Source organism: Neoarius graeffei, chromosome 11 (genome assembly GCF_027579695.1).
Source record: "Neoarius graeffei isolate fNeoGra1 chromosome 11, fNeoGra1.pri, whole genome shotgun sequence".
NCBI lineage: Eukaryota > Metazoa > Chordata > Actinopteri > Siluriformes > Ariidae > Neoarius > Neoarius graeffei.
The window spans coordinates 56,180,053-56,194,629 of record NC_083579.1 but is presented as its reverse complement, the minus strand read 5'-3'; the positions used below and the strand labels follow the sequence as shown (position 1 = coordinate 56,194,629).

Below are 14,577 nucleotides of genomic sequence, written 5' to 3'. Positions count from 1 at the left end.
TAGCAAGGCTGGTGTTCATCACTTCCTTGTCAATCAGAGCTATTAAGTGTCATTTAAAGGTAGATGAGGAGCATTTATATAAACATGTCTTGTAGTTTTTGTGTGATAAATTATGGTTGTATACTAATAATATCACAATATTCTTCTGAATAAACTCAAAATGTGTCATAAATTTACCTGAGAATACTCTGAATCCCAGTTCAGTCTGAAACATGCACAGAAGTAGTACATGGGTAGTATATATACATAATAATCCATTTTATAATGCTATGATATGTTGTAGAAAGGTACATTATATTGTATACTGTACATGTGATACACATAGTGCTAAAATATATTATCTGTGTATATACCGTAGGTATGCATGAAATGAAAGGACTGGCCTTGTTACAAAGTCAAATCAGACCCAGAGATCAACATACACACATCCCTTCATGAGGAAGACATTAAGTCAAATACCATGGCATGAAGTTTTCTTATTTGCTACTTAAAAAAGTAAAAGGCATAACTGATGTAATAGTGCACGGAACTAAAGTGTGGGCTTTACTGGTTTGAATTTTACTTGCAAAATTACACTTGGTGTTTCAGAAAGAGACTCATTGGAGTCCCCTCACAAGAAGTAGACTGGGGGCTGCCCACAAAATTAAAGAATGAAAGAAGACACCATGTGCATAACGTGCTCTATTCTGCTGGTGTTGTGGTGTTAAATGTCCATCTGTGGGTTTCAGGGGTTTGTTACAGTTAACCAGCATTATGGTTTTACAATTATTTTACAGATGTTTGAATATACAGCACATCAGCAAATTAGCGAAAAAATGCTGTCAAATATGTCAGCAGGACGATAAACTACTGGAATGACTGTTCAAGGGAGCTATGAACACACACATTCACATTTCAGTAACTTTTACCAAGGCTCTTATAAGTTTGTCTTTACAAGTGTAGGTTTAAATGCAGCAGATTTGATTTCTAAGATTTTGATATAAAGTTTATCCAACTATATATTAAAAGCTTTAGCTTAAGTTTACATAGTAATGCCCAACTGTTCACCTCTGTCTGTATATCTGTACATGTGTGTATGCAGAATTATATATACATGACAGTGCAGTACTGTAAACCCAAAGTCAAGAGTATTAACTTGTTTCTCTCGGAAAAGCAAGGAATTCATGGAGATTGGGAGGTGACAAATGTCTTTAAACATGAATTTCATATATTTGAATCACACACACACACACACACACACACACACACACACACACACACACACACACCACAATAAGTATTTTATACTTGTTTTGCCAATGTTTCAAATCATATAATTCAAAATTATGGGTTAGAGGTTTGAGATTTAAAAAATCTGAAAGCATCTACTTTTCCCTGTGAATACCTCATGCCTCACTTTTAGCCTATATATATATATATATATATATATATATATATATATATATATATATATATATATATATATATAAGTAGAGTAAAAGGTCTCTGTCAGCCAACAACAACCAGTCTGTCCAAAAGGATCCAGAGGATACCACGGGTCCCAGCAGTGTAGATATAGATAATGTAGAATAGAAAAATTTCACTCTGACACCCAACTTTTGAACATTATTAAAAATTTATTCTCAACAAACATTTCGGCCTTCGGCCTTCTTCAGTGTCATAAAAAACTACATAATGCTATGGGCGTGGTCTTACAGTTAGGTCCATATATATTTGGACACTGACACAAATTTTGTTTTTTTTTACCTGTTTACTGAAACATATTCAAGTTATAGTTATATAATGGACATGGACATAAAGTACAGACTTTCAGCTTTCATTTGAGGGTATCCACATTAAAATTGGATGAAGGGTTTAGGAGTTTCAGCTCCTTAACATGTGCCACCCTGTTTTTAAAGGGACCAAAAGTAATTGGACAATTGACTCAAAGGCTATTTCATGGGCAGGTGTGGGAAATTCCTTCATTATGTCATTCTCAATTAAGCAGATAAAAGGCCTGGAGTTGATTTGAGGTGTGGTACTTGCATTTGGAAGATTTTGCTGTGAAGAAAACATGCGGTCAAAGGAGCTCTCCATGCAGGTGAAACAAGCCATCCTTAAGCTGCATAAACAGAAAAAACCCATCCAAGAAATTGCTACAATATTAGGAGTGGTAAAATCTACAGTTTGGTACATCCTGAGAAAGAAAGAAAGAAAGAAAGAAAGAAAGAAAGAAAGAAAGAAAGCATTGGTGAACTCATCAATGCAAAAAGACCTGGACACTCACAGAAGACAACAGTGGTGGATGATCACAGAATAATTTCCATGGTGAAGAGAAACCCCTTCACAACAGCCAACCAAGTGAACAACATTCTCCAGGAGGTAGGCATATCAATATCCAAATCTACCATAAAGAGAAGACTGCATGAAAGTAAATACAGAGGGTTCACTGCACGGTGCAAGCCACTCATAAGCCTCAAGAATAAAAAGGCTAGATTGTGCTAAAAAAAAATCTAAAAAAGCCAGCACAGTTCTGGAAGAACATTCTTTGGACAGATGAAACCAAGCTCAACCTCTACCAGAATGATGGAAAGAAAAAAGTATGGCGAAGGCATGGTACAGCTCATGATCCAAAGCATACCACATCATCTGTAAAACACGGCGGAGGCAGTGTGATGACTTGGGCATGCATGGCTGCCAGTGGCACTGGGTCACTAGTGTTTATTGATGATGTGACACAGGACAGAAGCAGCCAGATGAATTCTGAGGTATTCAGAGACATACTGTGTGCTCAAATCCAGCCAAACTGATTGGTCGGCGTTTCATAATACAGATGGACAATGACCCAAAACATAAAGCCAAAGCAACCCAGGAGTTTATTAAAGCAAAGAAGTGGAATATTCTTGAATGGCCAAGTCAGTCACCTGATCTCAACCCAATTGAGCATGCATTTCACTTGTTAAAGACTAAACTTCAGACAGAAAGGCCCACAAACAAACAGCAACTGAAAACCGCTGCAGTAAAGGCCTGGCAGAGCATTAAAAAGGAGGAAACACAGCGTCTGGTGATGTCCATGAGTTCAAGACTTCAGGCAGTCATTGCCAGCAAAGGGTTTTCAACCAAGTATTAGAAATGAACATTTAATTTACAATTATTTAAATTTGTCCAATTACTTTTGAGCCCCTGAAATGAAGGGATTGTGTTTTAAAAAAAGGTTTAGTTCCTCACATTTTTATGCAATCATTTTGTTCAACCCACTGAATTAAAGCTGAAAGTCTGAACTTCAACTGCATCTGAATTGTTTTGTTTATTTTGTTCAAAAAAATTCATTGTGGTAATGTACAGAACCAAAATTAGAAAAATGTTGCCTCTGTCTAAATATTTATGGACCCAACTGTATATATACAAAATTGTGAATTCTATACACTTCAAAATAAAAGAAAAAGACAAAAATAAACTATTATAAAACTTATTTTTTTAGATGTTTATTTAGGGGCGGCACGGTGGTGTAGTGGTTAGCGCTGTCGCCTCACAGCAAGAAGGTCCTGGGTTCGAGCCCCGGGGCCGGCGAGGGCCTTTCTGTGTGGAGTTTGCATGTTCTCCCCGTGTCCGCGTGGGTTTCCTCCGGGTGCTCCGGTTTCCCCCACAGTCCAAAGACATGCAGGTTAGGTTAACTGGTGACTCTAAATTGACCATAGGTGTGAATGTGAGTGTGAATGGTTGTCTGTGTCTATGTGTCAGCCCTGTGATGACCTGGCGACTTGTCCAGGGTGTACCCCGCCTTTCGCCCGTAGTCAGCTGGGATAGGCTCCAGCTTGCCTGCGACCCTGTAGAAGGATAAAGCGGCTAGAGATAATGAGATGAGATGAGATGTTTATTTAGGGTTCAGATTTTTTTTTAACTCTGAAAATCATAATTTGTAACTTTAATTTAAAACTTTCTGTAACTTTAATGGTTTAAAAGACAAAACTTACCCTTTAGTAATTTCAATACAGAAAAAAAATTACATTTAAAATTCTTTTATATAATTTGTATATTTGTATATATTTCAAATACATTAAATTTCTAATCAAATAATCTTGTCAGTTTCTAAGTTCCAGAGCACACATTTAACTTTTTTTTAAATTAAATTTAGGATCATTTTTGTTTATCATTTGTTTAAAAAATACAAAGGTCACTATAGCACAGTATCATAAATCTATTCAGATAATACATTACAAGTTCTCACTGAACAATTCACATGTAACACTGACATTTTACATTATCACAGTTCTATAGTTCATTAACCTTTTCTGCAAGAATCATCTGAGGTGTCAGAATGACCTTAGATGCACTATGACTAGCTCTGAAGTGTTTTATTTGACAGCTCTTCCACTCTGACCACAGAGAAATTCTGCCTCTCATAAAGGGAAACCAGATCAGCGGGGGAGGGGACATTTGAAGGGCCACTGACCTAATTTCTATTCAGAAAGGCCAACGTTTCTATCACACTGATCTAAGTGGAAATTGAGCAATTAATTAGAACTGTGGCTTCTACAGTTATCCTGTAATGATTATAGTAATCACAACTAAAACATTTCCTTACAAATGAGTCTCTTACCTTGTAGAACTTGGCTCCTGTGTCATTCTGAAACAAAGTCAGGCTTTTGCTGTCCAGCCTCCAATAGTGTCTCTTTCTCTGAGGAAATTTTATAGTAACTATTAACAATTTGTTATCAGATCTATCTATAATCTAACGTCTCTCTCTCTGTCTCTCTCTCTCTCTCTCTCTCTCTCACACACACACACACTTTCACACGCTCTCTGAAAACATTTATTTCAAATAAAGATTGGATTTTTCTCATTTTTTTCAGTATGAGATGAAGCTACTTCACCAAAAGTAATTTGCAAAAAATAAAAATGCTCCATTTCTCAAAATCCAATGAATGTGGATATAATAAAGCAATTATTCCACTCAATCTCATCATACATGGCTTATAGCCTCGTCAGCTATTAGTTCATGTACGACTTGATTTCATGGAATAACTGTTAAATATATATATGTATACATATATACAGTACCAGTCAAAAGTAAGGACACACATACATTCATAGTAATAAGTGTGTCCAAATATTTGACTGGTACTGTAGATAGTTACATAGATAGACAGACAAACAGATATAGGTACATACACACACATAGCACTTTATTAGGAACACTATACCAATACTGGGTACAGCCTCCATTTGCTCTCAGAACAGCCTCAATTCTTTGTGGCATGGATTCCACTAAATGTTGGAAACATTGCTTTCAAATTCATGGTCCATATTGATTTAAATGCATCATACAATTTCAGCAGATTTTTCAGGTGCACAGTCATGCTGCAAATCTCCCATTCTACCACATCCCAACGGTTTACTAATAAAGTGTTAAGTGAGTGTATAATGGGACTCAACCATTCATTGTATACCTACTGAGAAAAGTCCTGATTTGCATTCAGCAAACAGATCCTACAGTTGTGTTAAACAGAAGCAATCTGTATTCCATTTATTAAGGCTACACCAATTCGATTAGTTGGTTCTTGGAATCGCCGCTTGAAGAAAATCTCATTCTCATCTCATTATCTCTAGCCGCTTTATCCTTCTACAGGGTCGCAGGCAAGCTGGAGCCTATCCCAGCTGACTACGGGCGAAAGGCGGGGTACACCCTGGACAAGTCGCCAGGTCATCACAGGGCTGACACATAGACACAGACAACCATTCACACTCACATTCGCACCTACGGTCAATTTAGAGTCACCAGTTAACCTAACTGCATGTCTTTGGACTGTGGGGGAAACCGGAGCACCCGGAGGAAACCCACGCGGACACGGGGAGAACATGCAAACTCCGCACAGAAAGGCCCTCGCCGGCCACAGGGCTCGAACCCGGACCTTCTTGCTGTGAGGCGACAGCGCTAACCACTACACCACCGTGCCGCCCCACTTGAAGAAAATGCAAAATAAAAAAAAAAATCGAAATCAAACTCCCACCAACAGAAAAACATCGTGGCTGATGGTTCAAAATACTGAAGACTGCAGGTTGAGGTCATGTGACATGGAAAACCAATCAAATCGCCCCTTTCACTTTAGATAAAGACTTGTGGAAGAAACATGCCTGCGGAGGGGAGTCCTGCAAAGCCTGTGTTTGTGATTGTTAGGATATTCAGTGAACAGAAGCGTAAAATCTTTGACAGGTGTGCCGAAATTCAAGAGGAGGAAAACTTTGCACAGTTGTACTCAAGATGCCGTGAGCTTGTTACCCTGCGATGTGCCAACTTGGACAACAACTCTGTGGAGGTGGGTTTGATTTATATATTTCACTGATTGATGTGAGGGGCAAACAAAAAATCATTCGAAGTATTTAGCCATCAGAAGTAGCCTAAAAATGAAGACTGTTGTTTCAGACTTTTATTTTCAATTATCCTTAATGCATATGGGTGGAAATAAGATAAGCCAGTGATTCTCAACCGGGGGTCCGCGGACCCCTAGTGGTCCGTGGTGTAATTGCAAGGGGTCCGTGAAAATAAAATATCTTAAAAAAAAAATTTTTGTTCAAATGTGACTGAGACCTTTATCTAGCTAAACTACAGAGTTGTATAATATATAAAATATAAGATATATAAAAATATTTTCAGGAAGCTGATGTGGCAAAACTCATTAACTTGCAAGGTTCCGGTTGGCGCTCAAAATTAAGCTAATGTTACAAACCTCACTACACCACACCCAAGTGACACAAAAACAGAAGTGAGGATGCTTTGCTTTGATAACACACACACCATCTGCCTCTACAGATAAAACCAAGACTTAGTTACATAATTATTATATTATATTATTGCTTAATTATATATTATATTCATTGAGATTTCATACTTATGTTTATTTTTGTTCTTGAAGAGTGCATAAAAAATCTGTTTCATTACATTCATATTTCTTAAAGCTACTACATAAAAGTTCTGTTTTGTTATATAATGTTCAGAAGATGAAATCTGTTTCATTACATTCATATTTCTGAAAGCTACAATATAAAAGTTCTGTTTTGTTACATAATGTTCAGAACATGCTGCATAAAATTTATGCAGATAGGATATTTATGCCATAAATATCCTGTTTTGTTACATATTTCTGGAAACTATGCTGTTGTGTTGTGAATAGAGTGAATAAATGCCATAATGCAATTTAAAATGCAGTTTCTGCTGTTTCTATCAAATTGCACCCTAGCCTCCAGATCGGGTGGGAGGGGTCCTCAGGGTCGATCAAAAATATGCAGGGGGTCCAGGACCCCAAAAAGGTTGAGAACCACTGAGATAAGCTATTAAAAGAGCCATATGAAATGTGTAACAATAATGTATTGTCTTTGTTTTGTTTCTCTATTATGAAAGTCCTCTATTTCCACCGCTAATTTTACCATCAGAGCATTTTTTTTATTTTATTTTTATTTCGCTCGCTTGCTTCATATTTTTCCTGAAAAAATCCAAGAACCAACTAATTAAATTGGTGTGACCTAAGCTATAAATAAAAGCAGAAGTTGCTGGAGGATCTTACAAGGTTGTCTCTGCTGGTGTAGTGCACCATCCATCCCTCCCTGACCACAGTGGAACTTCTTCTCTTGGTGTGCTTAATGGACTGCACTACACGCATCAACGGGATATTAGTGCTAGTGGATGGGCTAAAGAAAGACAAGAAGTGTTAGAGGAAATGAGTAACACTCATCACAGGTTCTTACACATTAAAACTGTAAAGATTTCTGTAACTCACTGAGAGGCACAGGAAAACAGAAGTATTACTAGAAATGTCATTTTGATCACTCTCATATTACAACAGAACGATCTTTTCCTTATTTAAAAGGCTGAATAAACTGCAGCAGATGCTGCACAGCTAAACCATTAATAAATGCAAGGGTTCTACATGCAGATAGGTAAGAGAATGACTCATTCTCATGCAAATCAGTACCGACATACCTGATCTGAGGAGCTTTTACAGGCTCCTCATCTTTCTCCTGGTCTGAGAATGGATAGTCCCGAAAGATCTTGTCCTCAGGAGTAGAGGGTTCTTCAGAGTCATCCTGGCCTCTGCTGCTGTCACTGTTGACATCACTGATATCCACCTCCATAGTGGTGTCTGAATCCGGAGCTGGACTGGCCGGCTCTGACAGAAGACATACAGATGATGTGACATGAACACTCGCTGGACATAAAGCATTGAACTGATAAACCACTAAAAACAATTACTTTGTACCTCCATTGAAGACGACTTCCCCAAGACAGTCTTTTGGTACCTTAGATGCACATCGCTTGTGGCAGTTAAATTTGCAATCTAACAGAAACAATAAATAATACATATACTTAGTGCATTATTTTCTCAATAATCTTGGTTTACATGCATATTCCCAGAAGGCAGAAGGAGAGACTCACCCTTGCACTGCATGCCCTGGCGGAACAGACCTTTGAGCAGGCGTTTGCAGTACTGGCAGATGGTGGGGCGCGTGTACGTGTGAATGACAAAAGTGTGTGGCACTTTTACCCTTCCCAGCACCATCTTCTCCATCCAGATAGGTCGACCACTCCAGGATGGAATCCGCTTCCCTGCTTCCTGATGGGGACGCTGTTGCTGGATGTCCCACAGAAGAAAGAGGGAATTAGACAAGGAATCTATATAAACTGAGACATGATGGATGGTTAACTGTTACAGGGTGTTTCCTCAACAGATGTTTTAAATGACATGGCTGAACTTTGTCACATTCACAGGAAACAGTAAATGAGTAAAACTCCAAAGACAAAGTCTTTCAACTTGTATTCATGTTCTGACTTTGCTGCTTCAAAACAGACCACACAGCTTTAATAAAACCTGACTCAACCAAGTGCTCTCCACATACAGTGTTCTGTGTTTATTGCGCCCAGACAAAGAATCCGCAGAGGCTTGATTTGATTTACTTAATTCCATTTTCAGTGAACTTTCTGGTGGCTGAATGCAAAGGAACATACTCAGCACTGGATAAATGCCACATAAATAGTTGCACAATGTTTGAGTAGCAGCCAGTTACAACAGGCTTGGAGTTCTTCATTCTATCTGCGGCATGTGTTATGTCTTTCACTGGTGGTAGCACAAATCAAACCTGTAAATCCTCTCAATTTTAGTTCACTCTTGCAATGACTGGCTGTGCAGGTCATTTACTATTCCAAACAATCCTACAAGTTTACAATTGAACTCCAGTGATTTTGCAGGCCAGTCAAACTGTCACTGTGTTCCACCATTCCTGTCAAACAAGTCACACACATGTCTGTCTCCTGCAGTTTTCAGTGAACCTAGGACAGTCTCTGTTGTGCTCTACTTGGACATGATGAACAAAAGGTCAACCTCTGATCTGGTTTAACGAAGTTCAATTCATCCAGGTTTGCAACCTTTGTACACTGTTCACTGAGGGACCAACACTAATGAATGACGCATTTTTTATTCTCCGGGGAGCTTAACATGCATGATTTAGGCTCTTAACCCTTGTGTGGTGTTCGTATTTTTGTTACTCAGCCAGTGTTCGTGGGTCTGGTGGACCCGCTGCATTTTGGTGCTTTAAATTCAACACAAACAATTTTACATTAAATACTTAACAGATGTTTCCTTCACCCCAATTACAAGCAACATAAACAGCATATATGGTTAATATTTGCCCTTTACCTTTGTTAGATTACATTTATTTAAACAAAAAAGTGCTACTCATTTTTTGTTTGTTTTTTAATAAAATGTAATTTTACAAAAAGAAAATCAATTACAGTCAAGATATGAGTGGAAAAAAAGATGTTTATCTTCAAATTTACAAATGAAGCAAGATTTTTCATAACAACTGATTTTTATTTCTTTGAATTTCATTAGAAATTTAACCCATTCAGTTCAGTTTACACAACACAAGCTGAACACATACAGTAACCATGTCAGTCTATACAACACATCATCCCAATGCTCGTCTTCGTTTTGGGACTGGCTGATGCTCCATCTCATCCTCTTCTTCAAAGTCACTGTCAGACTCTGAATTTTCAGAAATGTGATCCTCACGTTCTGAAATGTCTTCCTCGACATCATCATCAAAAGCTTCTCTCTCTTCCAAAATCATTTGCAAGTCCATCTGAGCAGAGAATCTTTTGGCTATCTTGATCAGTTTTGATAAGGAGCCACATTGGAAAAACTATATTTATTGTGCCCTGCCCCCAGTTTATGGGAACTTCTGTCTTGGTTCCCGCAAGACAGAGGGTAAAATGTGTAGGAATGTGAGAGCAGACAGGTGTCGGTGCTTGAACGGCAGGGGCAGAAACACAAAACACACACACACACACACACTAATAGCAGGCCCAGACAGGAGGAGGACAGAGTGAAGGTACACATTTTTATTAGCCCCGGGTCCAGTGGACCCGAACATCCTGTACGTAAAATAAATGTGTGTGTGTGTGTGTGTGTGGGGGGGGGGGGGGGGGGGGGGGGGGGGGGGGTGTTACAGTGTGTGGTCATCGAAAATGTGTTCTGATATATGTTCTTCACAGAAAATGAGCCAAGGCCAATAAGTCTGAGTTTGAAAAAAAAATTATCATTGTTCCTTTGATAAAAAATGAAAACGGGAACACCATACAAGGGTTAAGAAAGAACAGCTGAGCAACCTTATACTCAAACTATGAACAGTGGTGCTTGAACGTTTGTGAACCCTTTAGAATTTTCTACATTTCTGAATAAATATGACCTAAAACATCATCAGATTTTCACACAAGTCCTTAAAGGAGATAAAGAGAACCCAGTTAAACAAATGAGACAAAAATATTATACTTGGTCATTTATTTATTGAGGAAAATGATCCAATATTACATATCTGTGAGTGGCAAAAGTATGTGAACCTCAAGGATTAGCAGTTAATTTGAAGGTGAAATTAGAGTCAGGTGTTTTCAATCAATGGGATGACAATCAGGTGTGAGTGGGCACCCTGTTTTATTTAAAGAACAGGGATCTATCAAAGGGCAGCACGGTGGTGTAGTGGTTAGCGCTGTCGCCTCACAGCAAGAAGGTCCGGGTTCGAGCCCCGTGGCCGGCGAGGGCCTTTCTGTGTGGAGTTTGCATGTTCTCCCCGTGTCCGCGTGGGTTTCCTCCGGGTGCTCCGGTTTCCCCCACAGTCCAAAGACATGCAGGTTAGGTTAACTGGTGATTCTAAATTGACCGTAGGTGTGAATGTGAGTGTGAATGGTTGTCTGTGTCTATGTGTCAGCCCTGTGATGACCTGGCGACTTGTCCAGGGTGTACGCCAGCTTTCGCCCGTAGTCAGCTGGGATAGGCTCCAGCTTGCCTGCGACCCTGTAGAACAGGATAAAGCAGCTAGAGATGATGAAATGAGATGGGTCTATCAAAGGCTGATCTTCACAACACGTTTGTGGAAGTGTATCATGGCACGAACAAAGAAGATTTCTGAGGACCTCAGAAAAAGCGTTGTTGATGCTCATCAGGCTGGAAAAGGTGACAAAACCATCTCTAAAGAGTTTGGACTCCACCAATCCACAGTCAGACAGATTGTGTACAAATGGAGGAAATTCAAGACCATTGTTACCCTCCCCAGGAGTGGTCGACCAACAAAGATCACTCTAAGGCTACATCCACACGACAACGGCAACGAGATGTTATTTAAAAATATATTGCGTCCAAATGGGCAACAATCAGTAAAATATCAGGTCCATATGGCAACGCAACGCTTGCTGAAAACGATGCAATACACATGCCTCACCTCTAGGGGCGCTGTAAGACGGTCCCTTCGGAGACACCAGAACAATAGAAGAAGTAACGACGCATGCGCATAAACTATTATGCACGAGACTTCATATTAGCCACAAAGTCAGGAAAATCTGTTTGTAAAATTACATTATAATGACCAAATACAATGAAAAGTATTTTTCCAGTCTCACCTGTGAAAGGTAATCCCATGTGATCTCGTTTGGACAGAAAACCTGTTGGTACAGTTAAACGCAGCTAATCTTTATTCTCCGCTTTGACCTATCCAAAATGGCGGCGAGGATGACGTATGATTCTACGCGGAAGGCGGCGTCTTCAATGGCCCGGAATAAATTGAATGATACACGATGGATTAATTTGTTGTTTTTCACCTGTGAAAGGTAATCCCATGTGATCTCGTTTGGACGGTAAACCTGTTGGTACAGTTAAACGCAGCTAATCTTTATTCTCCGCTTTGACCTCTCTAATATGGCGGCGAGGATGACGTATGATTCTACGCGGAAGGCGGCGTCTTTAATGGTCCGGAATAAATTGGATTAATTTGTTCCTCTACGCCCTTTTTGAGGAATGTATTGTCGGACTTAAATCAACATCTGAAGAGGTGAGATCGCTCCTTTTTTCCCCTATTTTTGCTGGCGGGATTGCACCATTACACAATAAATATTCACAGTGAAAATATTTTGTAAGCGCGTTTCATGAACCAAGTTATAGGATTTGTTGACAACTCGCATCGCAATGAGAACATTATTGGCACTACTGGTGTTAAGAATCAGACCATTTCATAAATGAATATTTTGCTGTAGAGCTGCAGTGTTTGTACAATTGCATGTTTTTGCTTCACTATTACTGTCACTATTCTGCTTCTTGCATTACTACTGTGAACTAACACTGAACATAATAATAATAATAATAATAATAATAATATCCAAGCTCGTGTTTCACTCTCACTACTGCTCTGTAAGGCTTTTTCCTGGTGATATTCGTTACACTTCTACCCGGCGTGAAGCACTCACAGTCATGTGGTTGTGACGTCATCGTAAACAAATCCGTTCTACTCATCCAGACGACTTCACAACGGCAACGTTGCCAGATCTTTCCACTCTGGAACCCGTTCTCAAAAAGATTGCGTTTTGGGCACCCAAAACGCTGGTGCCGTGTGGACGCCAGGCCTAAACGATAAGCAATTGTATCGGAGTCACCTGAATCCGTTGCCGTGTGGACAGGGCCTAAGAGCAAGGCATGTAATAGTCGCCGAGGTCACAAAGGACCCCAGGGTAACTTCTAAGCAACTGAAGGCCTCTCTCACATTGGTTAATGTTAACGTTCATGAGCTCACCATCAGGAGAACACTGAACAACAATGGTGTGCATGGCAGGGTTGCAAGGAGAAAGTCACTGCTCTCCAAAAAGAACATTGCTGCTCGTCTGCAGTTTGCTAAAGATCACGTGGACAAGCCAGAAGGCTATTGGAAAAATGTTTTGTGGACGGATGAGACCAAAATAGAACTTTTTAGTTTAAATGAGAAGCGTTATGTTTGGAGAAAGGAAAACACTGCATTCCAGCATAAGAACCTTATCCCATCTGTGAAACATGGTGGTGGTAGTATCATGGTTTGGGCCTGTTTTGCTGCATCTGGGCCAGGACGGCTTGCCATCATTGATGGAACAATGAATTCTGAATTTTTCCAGCGAATTCTAAAGGAAAATGTCAGGACATCCGTCCAGGAACTGAATCTCAAGAGAAGATGAGTCATGTAGCAAGACACACAAGTCGCTCTACCAAAGAATGGTTAACGAAGAATAAAGTTAATGTTTTGGAATGGCCAAGTCAAAGTCCTGACCTTAATCCAATCGAAATGTTGTGGAAGGACCTGAAGTGAGCAGTTCATATGAGGAAACCCACCAACATCCCAGAGTTGAAGCTGTTCTGTACAGAGGAATGGGCTAAAATTCCTCCAAGCCGGTGTGCAGGACTGATCAACAGTTACCGGAAATGTTTAGCTGCAGTTATTGCTGCACAAGGGGGTCACACCAGATACTGAAAGCAAAGGTTCACATACTTTTGCCACTCACAGATATGCAATATTGGATCATTTTCCTAAATAAATAAATGACCAAATATAATATTTTTGTCTTATTTGTTTAACTGGGTTCTCTTGATCTATTTTTAGGACTTGTGTGAAAATCTGGCATTGTTTTAGGTCATATTTATGCAGAAATACAGAAAATTCTAAAGGTTTCACAAACTTTCAAGCATCACTGTATATAAGCAAACAACCCACTATAAGCAAACTTATAATCATCTGTGGATATCCATATCGTCTTGAGTGACTTGAAAAGGCAGCTTATTGCATTGTATAAAATAATAATCTCATCTCATTATCTCTAGCTGCTTTATCCTGTTCTACAGGGTCACAGGCAAGCTGGAGCCTATCCCAGCTGACTACGGGCGAAAGGCGGGGTACACCCTGGACAAGTCGCCAGGTCATCACAGGGCTGACACATAGACACAGACAACCATTCACACTCACATTCACACCTACGGTCAATTTAGAGTCACCAGTTAACCTAACCTGCATGTCTTTGGACTGTGGGGGAAACCGGAGCACCCGGAGGAAACCCACGCGGACACGGGGAGAACATGCAAACTCCACACAGAAAGGCCCTCGCTGGCCACGAGGCTCGAGCCCAGACATTCTTGCTGTGAGGCGACAGCGCTAACCACTACACCACCGTGCCGCCCTAAAATAATAATAATAATAATAATAATAATGATGTCTATAGTAGTTTTTAACATCCTAGATAGATGCCATTCTGTTAGGCTGGAC

General features: G+C 39.7%; 1 protein-coding gene across 2 annotated transcripts in view; it reads right to left on the bottom strand.

Moving 5' to 3' along the window:
* prkd3 (protein kinase D3) overlaps positions 1-14,577 on the bottom strand; it is a 116,695-nt gene that overhangs the window by 13,055 nt on the left and 89,063 nt on the right. For both annotated transcript variants that reach the window (XM_060934294.1, XM_060934296.1), the window contains exons 6-10: positions 8,411-8,606; positions 8,235-8,312; positions 7,958-8,144; positions 7,542-7,665; positions 4,580-4,657 (exon numbers count right to left, since the gene is read on the bottom strand). In XM_060934294.1, coding sequence (XP_060790277.1) covers positions 4,580-4,657; positions 7,542-7,665; positions 7,958-8,144; positions 8,235-8,312; positions 8,411-8,606 — 663 coding nt within the window. The remainder of the gene's footprint in view (positions 1-4,579; positions 4,658-7,541; positions 7,666-7,957; positions 8,145-8,234; positions 8,313-8,410; positions 8,607-14,577) is intronic.